At 41.0% G+C, this 25865-nt stretch overlaps 1 protein-coding gene across 5 annotated transcripts in view; it reads left to right on the top strand.

The window, feature by feature from the left end:
• TRIM55 (tripartite motif containing 55) overlaps nucleotides 1–25865 on the top strand; it is an 81585-nt gene that overhangs the window by 18995 nt on the left and 36725 nt on the right. For all 5 annotated transcript variants that reach the window (XM_045287436.1, XM_004697540.2, XM_013007204.2 and 2 more), the window contains exon 4: nucleotides 759–854. In XM_045287436.1, the coding sequence (XP_045143371.1) occupies nucleotides 759–854 (96 nt within the window). The remainder of the gene's footprint in view (nucleotides 1–758; nucleotides 855–25865) is intronic.

Raw genomic sequence — 25865 nt, 5'->3', positions numbered from 1 at the left:
GGTGGTACAGAGATAAAGCACTTGCCTGCTGAAAGGTCAGCAGTTCAAATCCATTATGGGAGAAAGATATGGCAGTGTGCTTTCATAAAATCTAAAGCAATGGAGACCCTTTGGATGTTACAAATAGTTAACAGGCCACTAACCAAAGGTTTGAAAGTTCAAGTCCACCCAGAGGTACCTTGAAAGAAAAACCCAAAGCAAACTCACTGCCATGGAGTCCATCTCCATCTGAGACTGTCGCTCGACAGGAGTAGCAGCTTTCATTTTTCTCTCAAGGAGCTGGTGGTGGTTTCCAACTGCCAGCCTTGTGTTAACAGCCCAACATGTCACCTCTCCACTACCAGGGCTCCTTAAGAGAAAGGCCTGGCAAAAACGAATACCCCAAACTCAGCCATTGGGAACCAAACAGAGCACAATTCTCTGAAACACATGGGGTCACCATGCATCAGAGTCAAATACAGTTACTGATTACATGTAATTTTGTTAGCTTGAAGATGCACTTCTGTATCTGTGGCCTATCATTCAGTCTTTAGCAGGATCACAGTATTCATGGAAAATTACGAAAGCTCTTCCCAGAAAATGCATTTGTTCATGTACGAACAACTTCTGTACATGATATCAAGAAGCACACAGGCCTCTCAAAACTCTCTATTCCTCTTCTGGGTGCTGTGGGCCTTAGATTAAGACAGCACTACTCGTGTGCAGTCAGGGGAGGCGATAAAAACTCTCAAATCTTGTGCCCCTCTTTTCTCTCTTAGTCTGAACTCAGTGATGGTATTGCCGTTCTTGTTGGCAGCAACGACAGAGTCCAGGGAGTGATCAGCCAGCTGGAAGACACCTGTAAAACGATTGAGGTAAGTCAAGTCAAATGCAAGTCTGGCACTCCTGTAGATTTGTGGCTTCCTTGGAGCCCCACTAGAAATCCCTGTTCCAGAATTTTATTCTTTTCTTGTTTCTGAAATACCATTCATAGGGAAGGAACTTACTACATTAGCCAACACGAACACAGTGGATGTTGGTACATTTATTAAGGTTGTAATTAAACACATTGCTCTTTTTTTTATCAACCCGCTTTGAAAGATGAGCTATACACACACACACACACAAATATTTTAATTAATGAAAATGAGTACACTCTTACAATAACATTTATTTGTGTGTCAGGGGAAAAATATCACTGCTTTAGAAAGTCATCCCAGGGCAAGGGCTGGGCTTGAGTTATAGTTCTATAACTAACTGGGAAAGCCAGCAGGAGAGGTCTTGGAGGATGACGGTGGTTAGAAGACTGTGGTTCAGTAGCCGACAGCTCCGTGAAGGTTATGTGCTTGGCACATAAGAAGCCCTTGAGGAAAACGTGGTGAATGAATAGGTGAATGTTCACCAGTGAGTCCACAATGAGTCCTGGCATATAAGAATTAATACTAATGCACTTTTCTCCAAGATTACATTTAAGCTGTCATTGCTGAAGCATAAATAGACTTAGCTATGGAGCAGATGTCCCCCTTGCCCCCCTGCCCCTGAGAGTGGAAGACTCACACCCTAGCTGTAGTCATATTGGACAGTGGGCTTTACATTTCTACCTTATTCAGCGCACTCAGCCACCAACGAAAATGCGGGAAGTTCAAGTCTACCAGAGGTACGTGGGATTTGAGATCTGATGATATACCTCCACAAAATCAGCCACCGAAAACCCAACAGAATACAGTTCGACTTTGACACAGTTGGGGTCATAGTCAGAGTCAACTCAGTGACAGCTGTTTTGGGAGCTAAGCTTTGGGGGTAATTTTTAAGTTGGACCCTGGGGACAGAGAGTTGAGGTATCTTATGGCTTAGTGCACAGCACAGTGTTTCATTGCTGTGTGTAAGGCCCCTCTGGTTATCTATGTAAAGATGACCTTGAACAACCCAGATTTGAACTGCGCGGGTCGACTTATACATGAACTTCTAAAAATACACAGTACAACGTTAGTCATCTTTGCTTGAGCAGCTCATCTCTCCAGTATTTGTGTATGGTAGTAAAACATGATTTCTCACGTATTTTAAGTATTTTTCATCCTGCTTAGTGAAACACTGTAAACTTAAAACAGCACCATAAAATCCATGTGAAACTCCACTAATAATGCTGGACGTGCTCTCAAGAAAGAGAGAGAAGTCATCGCATTAGAAGAAAAGGTTGACTTGCCTGATAGGTGCTGTAGATTGAGGTCCTTAGGCTACGTTCACTCACCTTGAAATGCTGGACCCTTGTGAAAAGAGAAAAAGAATGTTGACGATATTCTTGTAGCCACATTAGTAGATAGGAAAACTGCACAATTGCAAAGTACCTTTTTTTATCTCATATTGAAAATGTGGCTTTTATGTGGGTACATAAACATCTAACATCTAACATCCAAAATATATGTTAATTGATTATGTTATCTGGAAGGCTTACAGTTAACAGTAAACTGTTAGTAGGTTGGTTTTCTGGGAATCAAAAGATATACAATGATACATCACAGCCACATACAAGCCACAGTAAGACAAACTGACAAAGTGGTTGGGGTAATCATAGTACTCACTTTACCAAGTTCCTGTGAGGAATTACACAAACACAGGCAAAGTGTTTAGTATAGTGTCTGACATCTGGTGAGTGCCCGAGAAATTCTGGACAGTCTTATTTGGTTTGTTTTTTAAAGGGAGGGGGTGGATTCTACTTGATGCAAAGGCCACTTTTTAAGTGATGGCTTCAAGATATTAGCCACCATCATCTCATTTTAGATTTATACCTGGTTAAAATCAATCTCCTTTCTTTGCCACACTCACATTTCTGAAAAAGATATGTAATGGATTTGGGATCCATTTATAGAAGGAAATTTTCTCTTGGCGAAGAGCCCAAGGAAATTCCAAAATGGAAAAATGAGACTTTTTCTCCTTCCTTATTTACCGTAAAGCTCCAAACCAATGTAATCATTCAGCCCTGAATCATCACTTCGGTTATCTCACTTGTGGGTCATCTCTATCTTCACCTCTGGTGAGCCCTGCAGTGCACACTTCTGTCTGTAGGGTCTGTTGACCTGGGATGGGAAAGGTAGAGAGTGCACATGGGAGGAGATTCATGCTCGATGAACAAATGCTAATGTCAGGCCCTACGCAGAGAGTATCAGAGGAGACAGAGGACGAAGGGAGATTTAACAAGGTTTTCTTAATGGAAGCCTATGAAACAGCTGTTACTTTTTTCATCAAGAACAAGACAAGAAGGAACAGGTTTGAGCTTAACTCAGCAGAAGGGATTTAGTGCAAAAGAACCTCCTGGCAGTGCAGGCCAGGATTATTATGTGTGGCAGTGTTCCTATCTTCAAGGTCACTTCAAATGGAGGATTTTGTATGGAGCAAAAATCACGGACTTTGAGCATATCCCCAAATCTCCAGATGAGCCACCTAAACTTTTCTGAACAGAATGATGATTATTGATCCATCCAGTTTTGATTTTACTGGTTAAGTATGTCATGCTTACTTTAGAACAGTGGTTCTCAACCTTCCTAATGCCGAGACCCCTTAATACAGTTCCTCATGTAGTGACCCCCAACCATAAAATTATTTTCATTGCTGCTTCATAACTGTAATTGCTACTGTTATGAATCAGGTGAACCTGTGAATGGGTCATTCGACCCTGAAATGGGTCGCGACCCCCAGGTTGAGAACCGCTGCTTTAGGACCCTGTGCACACAGGAATATATGAGAAAGAAATGGAAAATCATCTGCAGAGTCCCAGTGCCCTCTTGGCTTTTGGTGTCACTCCTTCCTGGGCTTTTCCCCTCTCCCCCTAGAGATCGACCAGTTATGTATAGTATATTCTAGATGGCTTTGTTTATTGCCTTTACGCACAGAACTACATGAGAACCATTCCCCAGGCCTTTATAAAGTTCTTTAGAACATTTAAAAATAATTGTTCTTCGCTGCATTGATGAAGGTCAAAGCAGTTGAACCTTTTTAAGACCTTCAATGGCTGTCTCTTCTTAAAATCCCGAAGGAAGCACCTTCACATTCCATCTAGTACCTGTGGTAAACAGAGCATGGAGACCACATCTGACCTCTGATTTCAGAAAGGTGAAGGAGAATCAAACATCAGCCCAGGGTCAATTCCTAGGAAGCTGAACTCCATTCACCATCCAACCCTCCTTATCAACTCTGAGATCAACTGTCTTTCTGAAGACACTCTGCTTCTCAGGTATCTTGATTGTGTGTTGCAAGAGCTTTATTAGAGAAATTAATAGCTTATAATTCAGGATCAAACATGCTTAAAAGACAGTTCTTCCAGACAAGACAGTCTTTTCTCAGCCATGCCCACAAGCATGCTTCCCTCTGATCCTTGACCCCTTGGACTGGCGTCTGCCCTGATTGGGTGATGCTACAAAGCTCTTTTAACACTGCTGATAAAATGCCCAAATTGTGTACCACTCCACCAAAAACCTCAGCCCAAAGGCACTTGGCTCTAGCTTATGGGTCAGATAACTTCCCCAATTAAGTGCTTGGAGGCACCCCACTCCACAAGCAAGGCTCCTAACTGAAGGCACATTTTCCCAAGGACCAGGAAGCCCACCACTCTGCCACATGCTCTGACTTTGCTGCTGCCACTTTTTGTTGGTCCCCTGGTGTCATTACTCTCTGTCTCCTGGATTTAAGGGGCTCTGCATCTCAGGGCCCAAAGGACACACGTCATTCTTGACTCTTCTAGCCTGCTTCTGACATGGCTCATTTGGTACTCAGCAGGATGCGAACATTGACCAATCACTATAATAGAGTTCTAAGTTTTTACAATCACAATGATCTCTGTTAATAATCACTCACAACTGAATCATATAATCCTATTAGAATCATCCTACATTTTCTCTTATCCAGAGCCATCAGAAAAAGAGGAAATACACCCAATTTTCATGATTGCACACAGTTATTTGCTAGGATTTCCAGCTTCTCAGATTATTTGTTCATTATACAGATTGGATAAGTATGGTGAAAGGACACACACCTTTCCTGACTTTAAACCATGCAGTTTGCCTTTGTTCTGTTTGAATGGCTGCCTCTTGTTCCAAGCACAGGTTCTGCATAAGCACAATTAAGTGTTCTGGTATTCTCTTGTTTTTATGCCATGTTACCTGTAGTTTGAGGGATGGCTAAATAAATCATAATAACCTTTGTGGGTATTATGGAATGTAGGGCAATTATTTTAAATGTTTGTAATGAGCATTAAAGACACAGAAAACGTTTCTCATCTAAAGTTATGCGAGTAAAGGAAGTATATAAAGCAGTCTGAAATGTAATATGATATATCTCCAGTATACATTTGTAAGAGTGAAAAATCCAGGAAGGGAAAATTCAGAAGTTAAGAGTAGAGAGTAAGGGGACTGCAGGTAATTGTTCATGTCTTCCTCATATATTATGATGTTTCACATTTTTCTAAAGTGAGCCTGAGGTACAGTAGACCCCCGTACCTCGAACCCAATCTATTCTAGAAGGAGCATTGAGAAGCAGTGCAGTTGAGTTCCAAATCAATTTTTCCCATAAGAAATACATGAAAACGGATTAATTCATTCTCAACCACTGCTTTTTACTCTAATCTTGCCTTTTTATAAAAAGCATTACACAGAAATTTCAAAATAAATTAATTCAGAGTTAAATAATGTAATTTAAATAAGAAACAACATTAAAAATGTTTTTTTGTTTTTGTTTTTTTTAAATCATTTTATTGGGGGAATCATACAATTCTTATCACTATCCATACATACATTCATTGTGTCAAGCACATATATACATTTGTTGCCATCATCATTCTCAAAACATTTGCCTTCTGCTTGAGCCCTTAATATTGGTTGCTCATTTTTCCCCCCTCCCTCCCCACTCCCTCATGAACCCTTCATAATTCATAAATTATTATTATTTTGTCATATGTTACACTGTCCGACGTCTCCCCCTGCCCTCTTCTTTGCTGTCCATCCCCCAGGGAGGAGGCTATACGTAGATTCTTGTAATCGGTTCCCCCTTTCCACCCCACATTCCCTCCACCCTCCAGGTATCGCCATTCTCACCACTGGTCCTGAAGGAGTCATCTATCCTGGATTCCTTGTGTTTCCAGTTGCTATCTGTACCAATGTACATCCTCTGGTCTAGCCAGATTTGTGAGGTAGAATTGGGATCATGATAGTGTGGGGAGAGGAAGCATTTAAGAACTAGAGGAAAGTTATATGTTTTATTGTTGCTACCCTGCATCCTGACTGGCTCATCTCCTCCCCACAACCCTTCAGTAAGGGGGTGTCCAGTTGCCTACCGATGGGCTTTGAGTCTCCACTCTGCGCTCACTCACATTTACAATATGGTTTTTTGTTCTTTGATGCTTGATACCTGAACCCTTCAACAGCTCGTGGTCACACAGGCTGGTGTGCTTCTTCCATGTGGGCTTTGTATGGCTGCTTGTTTATCTTCAAGCCTTTAAGACCCCAGACGCTATATATTTTGATAGCCAGGCACCATCACCTTTCTTCACTACATTTGTTTATGCACACGTTTGGGTTAAAAAAGTTTTTAACAACTACAGTATGACCCATACCTAGAGACTGATGAGGATCTGGATCTGTGGACACGGATGTGGAGAGGAGGTATGGAGAGAGAGTCATTGTTTGGAAGGGGACTCCCCTTCCATAAAATCAACTGGTAGCTGCTTTTCAGGAGTTTTCCCCCTTCTTTACCTCTTTTCCCTAGGACCTGGCTGGCTTTCTCTTAAAAAAAAAAAAATCTGTCTAATGTGCTCTGCTGTTGGCATTTCCTTAACTGTTTTCTAAAAGGGTTTACTAAATTGTCATCAACAATACTGATAACATCCTTATCATGACGAATCTTTTCAGAAAACACTTTCTTAGGACCCATGTTTTTTTAAATCTAAAAACAGTACAAAAAGATACATAAACTAAGAAAATTATAGCAAAACACTTGGGAACACAGCCACTAGAGGTGTAAACAATCCCCACTAACAATGCCAACTAACGCCAAGTGACTGAAACATGAATTGCTTTTGTTTACAAAAATCACATGCATCAGATCGGATTCTGATGTTTCTTGACATTTTATGTCAAAATCCGATTATGTCGAGTACTGATGCAGTGGAGTGCAGGGGTTCTACTGTATTTAATAACCAGTAAAATAAATAAAGAGTGGATGGATGGAGGAATATGACTTGGAGAGGCATCGTTGTTTAGGTGGTTCATCTGGAAATTGGAGGATATTCTCAGAGCTCCACAAAGGTTTCCGATTTTATGATTTATGCTGCATACAATATCTTCCATTCAAAATGACCTTGAAGACAGGATGCTGCCATAAATGACCATGTTGTGCACCTGTAATTACCAAAGCGATGTCTTGTAGAGGACAAACTATCAGACACACAACTTCTGGCCGACTGAGTAAGCAAGGTTATCTTCTAGACTACAAAACAGGACAAAGTGGAGCAAAGCAGGTCGCTGGCTCAGACCCTGGCCAGTCTGGCAGAGAGAGTGAATTTTCTTCCACCAAGGGTCCTCAAATTTTTTAAACAGGGGGCCAGTTCACTGTCCCTCAGACCCGTTGGAGGACCGGACTATAATTAAAAAAAAAAAAAAAACTATGAACAAATTCCTAGGCACACTGCACATATCTTATTTTGAAGTAAAAAAACAAACTGGGCAAAAACATTCGGCAGGCCAGATAAATGTGCTTGGCGGGCCGCATGTGGCCCTCGGGCCATAGTTTGAGGATGCCTGCTTCCACTCTCTCTGAGTTCCTATGTTTCTTGTTCTGCTTGGGCTGTTGATTACCCTTCTGGCTTGATCACCACCTGCCTGAAAACATTTTCTGAGATCCTGTGGTGGCTCTGGGCCAGGGGGTGGGGAGCTGTTGTTGAAGGATCCTCTTTTCTGATTGGTGAAGAGCTCCCAAGGGATGGGAAATGGAGTAGTCCCAAGGGCAGGTACTATCCTTCCTAATTACTTTGCCTGTTCCCACTTGGGGGCCTGACTCCTGCCCTTTCATAGCACCACCATTCCTGGCATATGTCTAATTTTGTCTCTAAACTTGTAATGTCTTGCAAGGCTGACCTAGAGAGGCACCTGGCCCCAGAAAGTTGCTGAGCTTGGGGTAAACTGCTCTGTGAACTCCTTGCTAATCTTTAAAATTAATATATGCAGTTGCTGTGAAGTTATGCTGAGGGCAACCTTAAGAAAGGTTCTAGTCATAAAAGTCACTGCCATTAAGTCAATTCTGACATCAGGTAAGCAGTTGGAAACTAATAGCCACTCCCTGGGAGAATGACAGGACTTTCTTTTCCTGTAAAGAGTTTACATCTCAGTAACTCACAGGGGCAGTTCTATCCTTCCTGGATGGTCGCTATCGGTCAGCAACGATTTGATATGATCTGGTTTTGGTTTTATAGGACAGAGTAGAACTGCCCCTGTGGCTTCCGAAGCTGTAAATCTACATAGGAGTAAAAAGCCTCACCTTTCTTTCATGCAGTATCTGGCAGGTTCGAACTACCCACCTTGTGGGTAGCAGCCCAACTCATAACCCACTGGGGATCTTTCACAAGAGGGCAACAGCATCAAAATAGAAAGTGGCAGATCACCATAACACTTCGTTGTTCAGGCTGATGGTGGGTGAGTCTTTTCAGTGCTGCTGAGAGTGTTCAGCATTGGGCAGTCCAGAGACTGTACGGTGTTGGCTTTGTGGAAGACCTTCTGGGTTTTTCTGGAATCTAGACCAACCCAGCATGGCCTGGAGATGCACCTGCCTATGCAAGCTTGTTCTAGCGGTTACTGGGATTGACTAGGGAGAATGCTGGTGAAAGTGGGGAATTCCACTGCCTTGGGAGAAAAGATGCTTGAGTTTTGCTCCTTATCCCTTGGAACCCTAACCTCCTTCTGATCTTCTTTACCAGCAACATTTCTCTGGTGCCCTAGCCAAGAAGGTAGGCTATACATTCTGGGTATCCTGAAGGCAGACCGGCCTAGAAATAGCCCTGTTTCATAGGAATGTCTATCTAAAGGGAAATAGACACATTGAAAATTAACTATTTGATGTCAAGCATCTCTAAACTCTGAAAAATGACATTATTAAAATGTTCCAATCGTTTTGTAATGACAACAAATCTGTTGCTAGTTCTAAAGCAACTTCACCCCTCTGAGAGCTTTGTGTCATCTCTTGATGCTGCCCATATAGGAACAAATATAAAGTATGCTCATAAATGAAGAAGAGTTGTTTTAATCATTCTGCCAACATCTTTAAGACAGTGTTTGTAAGGTAGTATCGTATATGCTTCAAAGGTGAGAGCTGGAGATTTGGGTTTTAGTTCTGTCACTTAAATGCATAATCTTAGGCAGGTTATGTCAGCTTTCGCCCCCCAGCCCCGCCCTCGGCAGGAAGGTGAAGATAACATTACTTTCTTTATGGTGGTGTTGCGATGATTCAGTAAGATCACTTCATGTTCTACCCGGAATCGGCATGGAAAGCAAGCTTTAATTTTATTTTTAAAGTTTATTGGACTTTTCGTGAAAGTTCACACATCAAGTTAGATTCCCACTTTACAAGTTTTGCAAACATTTTTCAGTGATATGAATTACGTGTCCACAATGTGTCTACATTCCCCCTAATTATGTTCAATTTGTTCCCTCTCTAGTTCCCTTTCTCCTTAATTTTGCTTTTGAGGCATTGTTACCCATACAGGTGTTTTTCAAGTCGCGCACCTATCTGATGGATAACGTCCTTTCTTTTGTGGGTCTCTGTGTTGGTTTACTAATAGGTGATCGCAGAGGGTAGGCTAGGTTCTAGGTTTAAGAGTGCCGCAGGGAGTCCTCTGGTCTCTACTGTTCCTGTTTGACTGACTTTTTTTTAAAGAAATTGAGTTCTGCTCCACATTTCCCTCCCATTCTATTTTGGGCCATCTGACATGTCTCTTGTCATAATAGGCAGTGGAGGTACTTGGGTCCTTCTGGTCTCAGGATTGATGAATCATGCCCCATGTAGACTTGTTTCTTCTCTGAACTTTTGGTTCCTCTTACTAGTTTGCTCCTGGTAAACAGCGACTGGTAGTTAGTTGTATCTTAGATGGCTGCTGTCAAGCTTTTCAGACCATAGATACTGCACACTTCACTAGAAAGCAGAACATGGTTCTTATAACTACATCATGCCAGTTGCCTGAGTTGCCTCATGAGACTATGGTCACGACAAGATGGATTGCAACGGTGGACTCGAACGAGAACAATAGTGAGGATGACACAGGATCACGCAGTGTTATGTTCTATGAATCACAGTTGGCACCACAGAACTTAACAACAACAACAGATGCATTTAAGGATCTCTAGTAGTGCAGTAGATTAAGCACTGGGCTCCTAACTGCAGTCTTTGGGTTAAACCCACTGGGCACTCTATGGGAAACATAAAGTTGTCTGTTCCCATAAAGATGTACAGTCTCAGAAAGCCTAAGCGTCAGCTCTGCTCTTCCTGTAATGTCCTATGAGTTGGAATCAACTAGATGGTAGTGGGTTTAGTTTACTTTGAAATCTATTCCAGGTAGATGTGGAACAAGGGGTATCATTTTGAGGTCAAATGGATCGTGGCTCAAAGCAGAGAATATCAGGATGGTGTTTTAAAAAAAAATAAAACCCTCAAAACTCACTGTTATCGAATCAATGCTAACTCATAGTGACTGACTGTAGGTTTCTAAGACTATAACTGTTTATGGGAGTTTAAAGCCCAATCTTTCTCCCTTGAAACTGCTAATGATTTCAGCATAAGCAAATGTGGTGAAGAAAGCTGATGGTGCCCAGCTATCAAAAAGTATAGCGTCTGGGGTCTTAAAGGCTTGAAGGTAATCAAGCGGCCATCGAGCTCAGAAGCAACAAAGCCCACATGGAAGAAGCACACCAGCCTATGCAGCCACGAGGTGTCGAAGGGATCATGTGTAAGGCATCATCAGAACAAAAAATCTTACCATAGTGAATGATGGGGGGAGTGCAGAGTGGAGATCCAAAGCCCATTAGTAGGCCACTGGAGATCCCCTTGCAGAGGGGTCTCGGGGAGGAGATGAGCCAGTCAGGGTGCGATGTAACATTGATGAGAAATACAACTTTCCTCTAGTTCCTAAAGGTTTCCTCCCCGCTCCCACTACCATGACTCGAATTCTATCTTGCAAGACTGGCTAGACCAGAGGAGGTACACTGGTACAGATAGGAACTGAAAATACAGGGAATCCAGGACGGATGAGCCCTATAGGACCAGTGGTGTGAGTGGCAAAACAGGGAGGGTAAAGGGAGAATGGGTAGGAAAGAGGGAACCGATTACATGGAACTGTGTGTGACCTCCTCCCTGGGGGACAGACAACCGAAAAGTGGATGAAGGGAGACGTCGGACAGGGAAAGATATGACAAAATACCCATTTATAAACTAACAAGGGCTCATGAGGGAGGGGGGAGGGGGGAGGGAGGGGAAAAATGAGGACCTAATGTCGGGGGTTTAAATGGAGAGCAAATGTTTTGAGAAACGATGTACAAATGCGCTGTACACAATTGATGTGTGTATGGATTGGGATAACAGTTGTACGAGCCCCTAATAAAATGTTAAAAAAGAAAAAAGAAAAAAAAAAGAAACTGCTAATGATTTCAAACTGCCAACTATGAGGATTGCAGCCCATCTCATAGCCTTTATACAGTAGTGCTCCATAGAAAGATATTTACTTGTGCTTTATTGACTATGCAACGCATTCGACTGTGTGGATCATAACAAAACTATAGATAGCCTTGAGAAAAATGGGAATTCCAGTATGTAATTGTGCCCCTGTGGAACTTGTACATGGATCAAGAGGCAGCTCTGCAAGCAGAACAAGAAATGCTGCGTAGTTGTATCAGGGTTGTATCCTCTCACCAGACTTCTTCAATGTGTATGCTGAGCAGATAATTAAAGAAACTGGACTATATTGAAGAGGAAAGTGGCCTTAGGCCATGTGCAGATGATACATCCTGGCTTGCTGCAAGTGGAAAGGACTGGAGTACTTGCTGATGAAGATTAAGGATTGCAGCCTCAGTGAGGATTACAACTCATTGTGAAGAAGACCATGCATCCTCACAAGTGGACCAATAGAAAACATGATGATATATAAAGGAAATATTGACGTCGAGGATTTTGCCTTGCTTGGAACCATGCAGCAGTGAAAAAGTCAAACAATAACATTGCATTGGGTAAATCTGTTACCAAAGACTTTTCTAAAATGTTGTAAAACAAGAATGCTAACTTTGAGGTTCAGTGTGCCTGACCCAATCCATGGTATTTTCAGTCTTCTCATATGCATATGAAATTGGACATTGAACAAAGAAGAGTAAGGAAAAATCAATGCATTTGAAGTATGGTGCTGGTAAAGAATATTGAAAGTACCATAGACTGGTGAATGAAGAAACAAATCTGTGTTGGAAGACGTACAGCCAGAATGCTCCTTACAAGCAAGGATGGCAATAGTTCTTGTAATGCACTTTGGACATATTTTCAGGAGAGACCGGTCCCTGGAGAAGGACATCATGCATGGTAACACAGAGAGACAGCAACATAGAGAAAGGCCCTTGATGAGCTGCATTGGCGGAGTGGCTACAACAGTGAGTGAGCTCAGTCGTGAGAAGTGTAGTGTGGATGGCAGGGTTAATGAACTGCTGCGATGAAACCCTGAAGTTTTTGTTCTGTTGTACAGCGTTGGAACTGCCTTGATGGCACCTAACAACAACAACAATCTAGTCTAGCCTAGGTGTGTACCTGTACCCCCCATACAGCAATTTGCCTATGCCCAGTCAGATGTGTGCAAACACTCCTTTTCACTTTGGCTGTGCTCTGCTTGCTGCATTCACACTGCTTGCTGCATTCACTGAGTGCCACTTTCCCCATCACTGAAAGTAGTCTCTTGAATCTAAGTGTATTTTCCCCTCCCCACTTCCTCTTCCTGGTAACCACTAATGAACATTGGCTTCTTTGTTTACATACATTCTCTGCTCTTTGAACGTTCATTTTCTTCCAGTTCACTTCCATAAATGACATATATTGGTATCTGTTGTGGTGAGTGAAATCTGAAATCTTAAGCAGATACTTGATTTTACAAAAATGAACCTAGTGTTCAGTGTTCGTTTTTCTGTGAGCCTTTCAAAAGGCAGCTCACATCCCGAGCAAAGGGCCATGTGTAGTTATATAAGCTGGTGTCTGTTTGAGGATTCAAAGTGAAGGCGTGGAATCTAGCCTATCCATCAGGTCGTAGCTTGATGACCTCATTTGGAGGTGCAAAGGAGATAAATAGCTTCCTGGAGGCGGGACACCCTCTCACTTCCTGGGAGACATTGCAGCTGACAAGACACCTGGAACTATGCCCTGAGCTGGAAAAGCCACGTGGAGACCCCTGCCAGGGCTGAGATGCTTCCACTGCCATTGGATCCACAATACTTCCCACCCACTGGCCTGTGATCTTCCTGCATTAGGTGTCATTGTATGTGTTTTATAGATTGCTATCAGACATGTGGGCTAATGTCAGACTTATGGACTTGATCTGGACCGGGCTGGGATGTTTTCTGAATGCACACTTACTCTTTATAGAAAGCTCTTTCTTAAACACATGTGAGTGTCTATGAATTTGTTTCTCCAGTCAATCCAGACTGACCCAGGCCACCTTCAAGTTTCTCCCCAGGAGCTACACTCGCCATCAGGCCGCCCTCACTTTGAATGCTACCTGTATGAATACGCTATATCAGTTCTCTTTAGATTTTGTGTTATTTAGTGGATTTGGTAGGTTATTTTTAGGTCTGGGAACACTCAAAAAATGTTCCCATAAACATCACTGGTAATTGCTTCTTCACCTTATGCCACTTCAGCATATAGAAGATTTAACACAAATGCTTTAATTTTGGAGAACAGAGAGACTTGTATATCTGTCTTGTGTTCTTATAGAAGACAGTTCATACAATATTCATCCTTGTATGCTTGACTTATTTCACGTAGCATTATGACTTCTGGAAATGACTTCTTTAAAATTTGGAGTTTTTTAAAATTTATTTTTAATTTTTTAATCATTTTATTGGGGGCTCTTACAGCAATTATAACAATCCTTACATCCATTGTATCAAGCACATTTGTACATATGTTGCCATCATCTTTTTCAAAACATTTCATTTGTACTTGAGCCTTTGGTATTTGAGCCTCAGTTCATTTTTTTCCTCCCTCTCCCACCCTCCCACCCTCATGAGCCCTTGATAAATTATAAATTATTATTCTCATATCTTATATAGTCCACTGTCTCCCTTCATGCATGTTTCTGTTTTTTGTCACGCTGGGTGTGGGGGGTGGGTTATACATCGAGAAATTGTGATTGACTCCCCTTTTCTCTCATCACCTTCCCCTACCCTCATGGCATTGCTACTCCCATTATTGTTACTGAGGGCTTTTTCTGCCCTGTATTCTCTGTGTCCCTGTACTTGCTCTGGTCTAGCCAGATTTGTAAGGTAGAACTGGGGTCGTGATCGTGGGGGGAGGAGAGGCATGATGAGTGTGTTTCCTTGGTGCTACACGGCACCCTGGCTGTCTCGTGCCTTCCTTGTGACCCTTCTGTGAGGAATGGAATGCCTGGTGGGGCGTGATCAAGTGCTCTTTAAAATTTTTACTTATGTTTGTGCTAGTTTTAGTTTTAGCAGTGTACTTCTAGAAAGTTATCCGTTTCACTTAGGTTTTCGTATTTGTTGAAGTTTAATTTTTTCATAGTAATCTGTTCTGCTCATCTTTATCTCTTTTGGATCAGTTGGATGAGTAATATCACCAATTACATTTATTTATTTGGTTATTTACCTTTTCTAGTTGTTTTTTTTCTTTTATTGAGATTTCCAAGGGCTTGTCTAGTTTATCTATCAGTTCACAGGCTAGCTTCTGCTTTTATTGATTCTATTGTTTTTCTAGATTTGATGTCATCTATTTCTGCCCTGATCTTCATGATTTCCTTTTTCTGATACTCTGGTTTCTTTTCTTTTTCTACTTGTTCAAGTTGTCGGTTTAACTTAATGCCTTTGAATCCTTCTTCTTCTTAAATACAGGCAATTATTGCTGTGAATTCCCTTCTTAGTTCTGCTTTTGCTGCGTCCCAAAGAGTTTCTTATGTTGTATTTTAATTTTATTCTAGGAGTTCTTTATATTTCACTTTTGAGTTCTAAGGAGCCCTAGTAGCATAATGGGTTATGCACTGAGCTGCTAACTGTGAGGTCAGCAGTTCAAACCCACCAGCTGCTCTGTGGGAGAAAAATGAGTTTGCTTCCATAAGGATCTAGTCTTGGAAACCCTAGGGAATAGTTATATACTATGAGTCAGAATTAACTTGATGGAAGTGAGGTTGGGGGTTGGGTATAACGCAATAGTTTTTAAATAATGTATTACTTAGTTTCCATATATTCCTTTATCCTGTTGTTGATTTCTAACTTTATTATATAATGCTATGGAAAGAAGAGATGATTTATATAATTTTAATCCTTTAAAATTTGTTAAGGCTTGTTTTGTGCCTTAGCATATTGTATGTTCTGGGAAATTATCCATATGCTCTGGAGAGGAATGTATATTTTATCATGCTGGGTGGGTTTTTATATATGCCTATTAGCTCCAATTGGTTTATGGTTTTATTTAAGTTCTCATTGTGCTGAGTGATCTTCTTCTTAAATGTTCTCTCTGTAACTGAACGTGGTGTGTTGAAGTCCTCTGTAATTATCCTGGAGTTGTTTAAGCATTCACATTGGTCAGAATTTGTGTCTAGCGTTTCAGAGCATTCCTATTAGATGCATATAGATTTTTAACTGTTTTCATTTTATGTAATATCCTTCTTTATCTCTGGTAATAGAAGTTGGTTTAAAGTCTACCATTATGGCCACACTACTCTTTTTCTTACTGATTCTGTGACTTTTTTTCTTCATCTTTTAATTTTAAGTCTGCTGGTGTCCTAATAACTAAATGATGCTAAATATAGACAACAAGAGGATGAGTTATGGTTTGTTTGTTTTTATTCATTCTTTCCCATTCTGCCTTTTACATGGAGAGTTTAGGCCACTTGCATTTAAGGTCATTACTGAAAATGAAATGTCTACTTTACTTATTTTGCTATTTTTGTTTGTCTCACAGCTTTAGTTTTTTAATTCTATTTTTTTCCAGTTTTTGTTTGTATTTAACGGCTTTTTTGTGATGAGCCATTTTGCTTTCTTCCTTCGTTTTATCTGAATTTTTCCTTGGTTATTTCCTAATAAGTGCCACAGACACTACATTATACGACTTAGAATTTTGATGATGCTTAACATATAAACATGTAACATCCCATATCTATTCCTGATGTGTGGCTCTTTCCTTCACTTCTGTTGCTGTTTCCCCCTTAACACTGATGTAGAAGAGTAAGTAAAAAAATATTGCTGCTAGGGTTCTAGTATATATATGCATGAGTTTATTCCAAGCGGAACTTGTTTAAACATGTCTCTGCTGTCAGTGGATGGCTACAGGCAAATTCTCTCAGAAATACACATGTATCACTCTTGTTAGGGTGCCTTAAAAAGATTTTTTTGTGCCATGAAAAAGAAATGATTTCGAGGCTAGTGCTAATATCAAATATTTACCAAAATTCAAGTGAACATATTGCCGACCCTTGATGCTTTGAAACAAGTTTACAGGAATACTGCCCCATATAAACCGATAGTGTCTAAATGTATCACACATTCTAAGTCAGGTTGGGAATACATCAAAGTGAGCCAAGTGAAAGAAGACCATCAACTTCAATGAATGAAGAAATTGTAGCTGAAGTTAAGAGAAATTTGTGGAAGAAGATTGTAAAATTACCATGGGCTAATGAATTTGGGATCGCACATGGTTTGGCATTTTAAATTTTCATTAAATATCTTTCAGCTCCATTGGTGCCAAAAACATTGTGTGAAGATCTTTCCATCCATTTTTAAAGCAAAATCAAAGTGAATCAAGACAGTTTCAGTAAATGAATTGTAACTGAGGTCAAGTCTTGGGTTTACCAAATCAATCCTGGGAAGAGGGCCTTCTTAAATTCAGGTAGACAGGTCAGATCCAAAAGCTGTGGTGACTATTTTAGGATCCCAAGGGGGCAATATTGATACACTTTCTTGAAGGGCTTAGTTGGAAGGAAATTTCAAAACATTACAGATCGCATTGGTGAGGAAAAAAGCCAGGAATATTGAGCTGAGTTGCTTGGGTTTTTTTCCATCACAACAGAAGCTTATTTTTCTAGACCAGGGTTGGGGAATGTCCAGCCTGTACAAGGCTGTATAGGCCCACAAAATCATTTATCAGCTAATGTCACAGGCCTCAGCAACGAGAAGCAGTTCCAGCCATCACATTTGGGGTGAGTTCATTGCATGTTTGATCCATATGGCCCACAAACGATGTCACAAATATCTGAATGGCACTTGGCAGAAAATAAAGGTTCCCGCCCCTCTTCTAGACTAACAAGGGAAGTCCTTGGAGAATCTTGTGGGGAAACCTTACCCTATTCAGCCCTTATCTTGCCCGGTTGGATTTTTAGTTGTTGTTCCAAAAACTCAAAGATCATTTTAAAGGAACACAATTTGAGTTCCTGAGGGATGCGAAAACCAATATTTTGATGTGTTGTACACATAAGAACACAGAATTTGGGGGGAATGTGGGGTAGAAAGGGGGAACCAATTACAAGAATCTACATATAACCTCCTCCCTGGGGGATGGACAGCAGAGAAGAGGGTGGGGGGAAACGTTGGACAGTGTAACATATGACAAAATAATAATAATTTATGATTATGAAGGGTTCATGGGGGGGAGTGGGCAGGGAGGGGGAAAATGAGCAGCCAATATTAAGGGCTAAAGTAGAAGGCAATGATGAGGCAATGATGAAAAATGATAAAGTAGAAGGCAATGATGTTTTGAGAATGATGAGGGCAACAAATGTACATAGGTGCTTGGCACAATAGATGTATGTATGGATTGTGATAAGAATTGTATGAGCCCCCAATAAAATGACTTAAAAACCCCCCACAGAATTCTTTGGGGGAGAATTAGAAATAAGGAAACACCACCTTTAGAAGTGTATAGACCTAGATAAGGATATGTTGTCAAACAGTAGCTTCATGTTTTAATTTTTGTTTAATAGTTTTTTTATGATTTTGTAGCATACCTTTTTACTTACCCTTGGACAACCTATTTTTGATAAGTTTACTTTGTGCTCATTTCTTACAGACTTGATATTGTATTGTTAGTACAATTTAATTATTGAGTTTTTCTCTGAAAATGCCATATAGTTGGTCCTTATGATTCCCTGTGTCATGTTGTTTTGAAGATCTCATTTTATTAATTTTGTTATTTGTAATTTATTCATTTTCCCCATGTATTGATTTCCCCATACACAGAGTATTTATTTAATTCTCTAGCCATAAATTCCCAAACTTATTTGGCCTACCATCTCCTTTTCAGAAAAACAAACAATGCAGCACTCCACCCCACCTCCCAGCAATTAAAACCTCTTCTAATATAGTCAATGGTCCAAGATAAAGTATAAGTATCTGTTTTTGTGTCACCACCCTCCGCTCCCCCCCCACCCCCACCATTGTCCCAGCATCCCAAGGGGCAGTATTGCCCACTTTGGTAAACACTGCTCTAGCTTTTTCATTGGGAGCACTCCCTGCAGTACTTCTTGCATAGCTTGTATGGCAGTGACTAAATCTCAGATCTGTCTTTTGGGAGATGTCTAAATTTTCTCCTCATTTTTGATCAACAATTTTGATTGGAAATTGTTTTCATTTAATATTCGATATATTTATATTTTTATGTGCGCCATTTAATATTTATGTATGAAGAATAATGTGGCATCAGGCTTGAAGGAAGGCTTATTAACAAACTGTGATACACAGATGACACAACTTACTTGCTGAAAGTGAAGGGGACTTGAAGCACTTGCTGTACAAGACAAGGATTGCAACCTTGAGTATGGATTACAACTTAGTGTAAAGAAAACCAAAATCCTCACAACTGGACTAAGAACTAGCATCATGATAAGTGGAAAAAGGTTGAGGTTGTCAAGAATTCTGACTTGCTTGGATCCACAGCCAATGCTCATGGAAGCCGCAGTCAAGAGCTCAAAAGACACTTTGAATTGGGTTAATCTGCTGCATAAAATTGCTTTATAATATTGAAAAGCAAGGATATTACTTTGAGGACTAAGGTATGCCTGACCCAAGCCATGGTATTTATTGCCTCCTATGCATGTGAAAGTTGGACCTTGAATAAGGAAGAACAAAGAGGAATCAATACATTTGAATGGTGGGCTTGGAAAGGAATATTGCAAAGTCCCATGGGCTGCTATAAGGACAAACCAAAGGCCTCCCTCTTTTTCGTTGCTCCTCCACTTTACTAAGCATGATGTCCTTCTCCAGAGACTGGTGGCTCCTGACAACCTGTCCAAAATATGTAAGAGGAAGTCTTGCTATTCTTGCCTCTAAAGAGCTCTAAGGAGCACCTGGCTGTTCTTCTTCCAAGACAGACTGGACTGACACCGTGCTACAGCAATGGGCTCAGGCTTAGGAACAATCGTGAGCATGGTGCGGGACTGGGCTGTGTTTTGCTTTGGTGTACACAGGGTTGCTATGGGTCAGAACTGACTTGGTGGTACCTAACAACAACAACAAATGTCCAGTCTTTCTCTGAAGTTTCTGGGACAAATCTACATCAATTCCTATGAGAGTCTCTTGGTTTATTATATTGTTTTTTTTCCCCCTTGTTGCTTGTTTTGGGGTTTCAAGAATTTTATTGGGATCTGGCACATAGTTTATTTTGTGTGTTTCTTCTAATTGAACTTTTCACATTTTCTTTTATTTGCAGGATTAGTTCTCTGTTCATTTTCTGGAAATTATGATTATCTCCTGGAACATTTTTTCGATTATCCCTTATTATTACATGGTATCCCTTATTATTGTCATGGTATTCTGAGATCCCAATAATTTCGAGACTCCTTCATTGATTTCCATGTTTGTATTTTTTTAAACTTTTATTTATTCATTACTCTTGTTTCTCTTAAGACTGCACAAGTTAACTTTTTCAACAATCCATCTGTTTTACCTTCTGTCTAACCCTATTGTTGCATGACGCCTTTCCTTTTTCCAGGTCTCTGGCTTTGTTCTTCAGCTCCAGTAGCTCTTTGTTTTCGTGATTTTAACTTCCTCGTTTAGTCTCTGATTTTGTTCCTCCACTTGTCTCCTGATCTCCACTAGTTTTCCTGTGTGACTTTCACTTTCTTTTTCTTCAAACTTTTTATTGTGAATCAGGTGGGAATTTACATATCAGATCATCTTTCTGCGTTCAACAACTTAAAAAACTTGTCAAATCTCCCAGTGGCTTTCTTTAAGCATCATAGTATGAAACGTTTCAATTAGTGGTTAGTCTGGCCTCTATAGGAAAAATTCCCTCTTCTCCTTCTTTGCTTTTCATCGATTCTTCTTTTGTGATTTTGTGTATTTTACTATTTTTTGTTTCATTTGGGCCCTTTAAAAATTAACTTTAAATTTTGTTTTCTGGTTTTGTGGATATATTCTTTGATTGGCTACCCTGGTGGCACAGAAGTCACATACTTGGCTGCCAACTGAAAGGCCCCACTAGCTGCTCCATAGATGACAGCAGAGGCAGCCTGCCCCACTAGCTGCTCCATAGATGACAGCAGAGGCAGCCTGCCTCTGCACAGACTCACAATCCAGGAAACCCCCCAGGGCCGCTTCCTCCTAGAGCCTCCAGGAGTCAGAATAGGCCTGGTGTCCCTGTCTGGGTATTTGACCCTGAGAATCAACAGAAGGTACTTTTATCCCTATTTTTCAGTGCTGAATCAGGAATTCTGGATGCTTTGTCTCTGGAATTCAAAATGCATGCTTAGGGGTGGGCCTAGTTTAGCTGGTCACAGATGCTGATTAAATTGAGGGGCTCACCTTTCCAATGGTGAAGGTGGAGAGTTCCATATGTTTCCCTTTCATTTGAAATATTCCCCATTGGCCTGCTACCTTGGCAGTTTCTTCTGGTCCTAGCGTACATTTATCTCAGACCTCAGCAAGATTCACCAGCATTCTCTCACAGCACCATCATCTCTAATTCACGCCCTCCCACTTGCATGACCTCAGTCAATATGTGCCACATTTAAAAATCAGGCTACAGTTTCCTTAGATTAGCTCCATTTTCATCTTCCCTTTTAAGTTGTTGCTCAGCTCCATACAAAATTGGCTACAATGAGCAAGTACTACAGACATAACTGGGTAGATTCTCCCAGCTTCTATGTTGGCTTTTCACCTCCTTTCTCTTGGTTCTGGACTCATTTTGACTCTCCAATACCTCAGCTGCTGTTCAGAGTCCTGAGATCTCAGACTTGGCGTATTTTTATTCTTTGCTCAGGGGGGTAGTTATTGGAGTAAGTAGGAGTGTCCCTTCCTTTCACCATCTTGATCCACACCCACCCATGTGTATTAAGGTGATGTTAATGATAATTGTGAATCACTGGAGCACCTTCAACTTGACTTCAACTGATGGTGACTGTATGTGTGTCAGAATAACCGTGCTCTTTGGGGTTGTCAATGACTGATTTCTAAGAAATACGGTAGATCACAAGGCCTTTTCCTAGGCATCTTTGGGTGGACTTGAACCCCCAACTATCCAGTTAGTAGCTAAGTACATTCATACCATCCAGAGACTCTGGAGCATGGGAAACAAGTGTCTTCTAACTGTGGATGGAAGACAAGTTTATAGGAATGCTGCACCATACAAAACAAGAATCTTCAGTTGAATCAAACATTTTAAGGAAGGTTGGAAAGACCTCAAAGGCAAGCTAAAAGAGTAGAGAGTATCAACTTTAATGATTGAAGAAACTGTGGCTGTAGGCCAGGAAATGCAGGAAATGCAATAGAATTACCGTTGATAGCTGCGGAAGCTCTGACCTCACATGGTTTGGCATTTTAGAGTCAGCAAAATTTCAGCGTAATGTGTGCCAAAAGTGTTGCAGGAAGATGAGGTATATCAAAGAGCTGATGTTTCCATCATCCTCTAAAGCAAGACTGAAGCTAATGAAGATGACCCCATGGAATGAATTGCAACTGGGGAGGAATCTTGGATTCACTAACAAGGTCCATACAGTAGGTCCAATCAAAGGAGAGGCATATGAGGAGAATGGCTGGACCAGTTAAAGCCAAGGTCAGCTCAGATTATTATGGTCACTGGTGGTTTTAAACATTTTTTTTGTTTGTTTCCAATGGTTAAACTTGGTAGATTTTCATGAAGGATAATAATGAGCGTGGGGGCTTATTATGAAGTTTTAAGAAAATTGAAATCTACACTATGAGAAACCAAGAAATCAATTTTGAAGATTTTTTTTTTAAATCCATCATGAAACTATCTCTCTTCATTTGAAAGGAGCATGGGCTTGCTTTCCTACAAGACATTCGTTGGGAAAACTTATCTAACAGTCCTGTTCTTGCCCTTCCAGATCTTTTTCTTTGTTTGCAAAATTCAAAAGCTATTTAAAAGGCCATGAGTTCCTTTTTGCAGCGCTGTAATTGAAGATCACATAGTTCTTTGGGGGAAAGATTCCAGAGATGAAAACATTGCCTTGGCCTGTGTGATCATGAAGTGTCAATGGGATCAGGTATCAGGTATCAAAAGATCCAAAATAAACAACTATATGAATGCAAACAAGAGGGGTTGGAGTGGAGACCCAAAGCCCATCTGTAGACAATTGGATATCCCCCCCACAGAAGTGGTATAAGGAAGGATGATTCCACCCAGGTGTAGCATATCACCAATGAATCACACATCATTCCTCTAGTTCCTGAATGCTTACACACACACACACACCACTATTATGACCCTGTTCTACCTTACAAATCTAGCTAGATGGGACAACTAGAGCTCTCGACAGGTGGAATTCAGGACAGATAAACCCTTCAGCAACAGTAGTGTGAGTAGTGATATAATGAGGGAATGGGAGAGGAGGGAAGAGGGAAGGGGGAGAAGAGGGGGAACCCATCACAAGGTTGGATATATACCCCCCCCAAAGGGGGCAAATAACAGAAATGTCAGTGAAAAGAGACAATGGACAGTGTAAGATATGAAATAATAATATATAATTGATCAAGGATTCACTAGGGTGGAGGGTGGGGGTGAGGGGGGAAAAGAAGAGGTTATACTAAGGGCTCAAGTAGAAAATACTTTGGAAATGATGATGGAAATATATATACAAATATGCTTGATACAATTGATATATGGAATGTTATAAGAGCTGTAAGAGCCTCCAATGAAATGATTTTTTTTTTTTGAAAAAGAAAGAAAACATTGCCTTCAAAAGTATATAGACTTAGATGGAAGATATGTTAAGACAATAACTTCACATTTTTATATTTTTATTTAATAAAAGTTTCTATGATTTTAAAGCAATCCTTTTTAACTTACCCGCCTATTGGAAGGAATTAAATGAATGAATGCTTTATTTATATTTAACTTTATAATTTGAGTAAAAGCTTACAGAATAAGTTGGCTTGCCATTCAACAACTCATACATGTTTTGTTTTGTGACATTAATTGCACGCTCCACAAGGGCACAGCATGCTTCCTTCCTTCCTTCCTTCCTTCCTTCCTACTTCCATTCTTCCTCCTTTCCTATGGAGTCCTGCCTTCACAACTTTATTGCTTGTAAAATGCTGCTCTTTTGATCTCCTATTAATCTATGGAATATGTACCTCATTTGCATTCTTTTGAACATCTTCTCTATTATAGGGTTAAAAGTTGAACCATGAGTTTAAGTTCAGTTCCAAGCTTAAAGGGTGGTTAGCCCTCATAATCTCAGAGGGTCCGACAGTCTCTATCACACCAGCAAGCCTGGTCTTTTCTATGACTTTGAGGTTGGTTTGTCCACCCTTTTCTCACAACATATCCAGGACCCTCTACTGTGATCCCTTTCAGTGTAGTCCTAGTGGTGACCTGGCACCATTTGTTGATGCTAATTAATGCTCATGTGGTTCACTAGTCTTTGAATGAACTGTTTCTATCTCTTAGATCTTCTTCACTCTTCTTTGTGCCTCATGGAAACAGACTAAGAGTTGTACCTTAAAGGGCCACTCAAAACTCTTTAAGACCCAAGTTGCTACTCACCCAAGTTGGATGTAGAACAATGGTCTTCGTAGTGACTTTGTTATGCCAATTGATGTTAGTGTTCCTCACAAGTTAGGTCCAGAAACCCCAGATTCAGGTATTCGTTCCTGCAAGGTGTTTGACTGTGACTTAGAAGTTGATACAACTTTGCTTCCCGCTTGTTCTACTACACAAATGGATATCAGGCTGTTAAAGCACATGCAAATACAAATGTGAACCTGTAAAGGGTCATGTGTGTATTCCTTTCACTAACACATACCTTTCATATTGCCTGCGTGCCGTGTATATATTAATGTTGTTAATACTGACCATGCAAGATTGTATATGCACTAGCAAATATACCGTTTTTTGTACTGAAAAAACAAATATGGTTAGACTAAAACTCTAAGGGTCTTGGTCATTTATGGTAGCAGGCCTGAGCAACTCTCTTCAGAGGGAAAAACTGAAAATGAATGAAGACTATTAGTTCCACTCCTTATCTAAGAAGCTTTGTGGTAGCCCCAAATTCTGGCACCCAAAGGAGTCTTGGCCGCTTCTGAGAAACATGCTGACTCTCCCTCCCAGAAGGGAACAAAGTATACGGCTACTCAGCTTGTCAACGGCCTGCTGTTTTGCTGAACTGTGTGGTTCAAGTTTGGACCAACCCACTTGTCCTCAGACCTCTGAGGTATTGTATAAGGAGATTAAATAAAAACCCCAGTGCCAAGAACCCTGCGTACACATTAGAAATCCCGCACAATTATGCCACAGTAACTCTTCGGTTGTTGAATGAGCGGCAGCGTGATGTGGTGGAGAAGAGCACCGCCCTAGGAGCTGCCTTCCTTGAGTGGTAGTGTTTGTTGTGTGTTGCGTGAAGGTTCCTATTTTCAGCTGAGGATTGAGGGGGCTGGACTCCAGAGGGTGTCCCTGAGGACTGTGTCTGCCCAGAGGGGTAGCATTTTCCTAATCTGTCTTCCCTTTTTCAGCCCATAGGGCTGACTGCAGCCCAGCAGAGACCTGGGTTCCCATCCTGGTCTGCACTCAGGGGAGCCAAGTGCCTGAAACCTTTACACCTTTAAACCTTTACAAATAAAGGTTAGACCTGATTTCCTCAGATAGAACTTCCTACTTTAGTGTAATTCTTTCTTCAATATTATTAATCTGTCAATTTTTTATTCGTTTGTTTTTAAGTTCTGGGGGGAAAATACCTCAATGGATATCATGAAGTGAATTTTGAACTACTAGAGTTCAAGTGTCACTGAGGTGGGGGTACTTTTAGACACAAATGCTCAGCTCCCAGTGAGCGTGTCTTGCTGACTGGCAGAGGAATGTGCTGTAGATGTGAGTGGGCTGTGTAGAGCCACAGTTGCTCAGTGACAAGTGGTGGGCTGCCTTCTTATCTTCGGCGCTATTTTGGTCACAGAGCCCTATTCCTTACATGGGAAGAGCCGTGGCCACAATTGTCTCAGGTTTTTCCTGTCTGGGCCATAGATAGCAGACTCCCAACCCAGGACTGACATTCCAGGGCAAGGTCACATAACATACATCTCAGTGCTATCGATAACCACTCCGAAACATACTGGGAATAGAAAGAGGCCGTTCTGTAGAGAGACGGAAGACTGAGAGATTGCCACATTCACTGCAGTCGTGGAGCTTTGGAACTGCTGGAGTCAGAAGGACTC

Source organism: Echinops telfairi, unplaced genomic scaffold (genome assembly GCF_000313985.2).
Source record: "Echinops telfairi isolate 266 unplaced genomic scaffold, ASM31398v2 ScPeMD7_1;HRSCAF=3_0, whole genome shotgun sequence".
Lineage (NCBI taxonomy): Eukaryota > Metazoa > Chordata > Mammalia > Afrosoricida > Tenrecidae > Echinops > Echinops telfairi.
The sequence above is the reverse complement of the archived record's forward strand: the minus strand, read 5'-3'. Positions and strand labels throughout refer to the sequence as shown.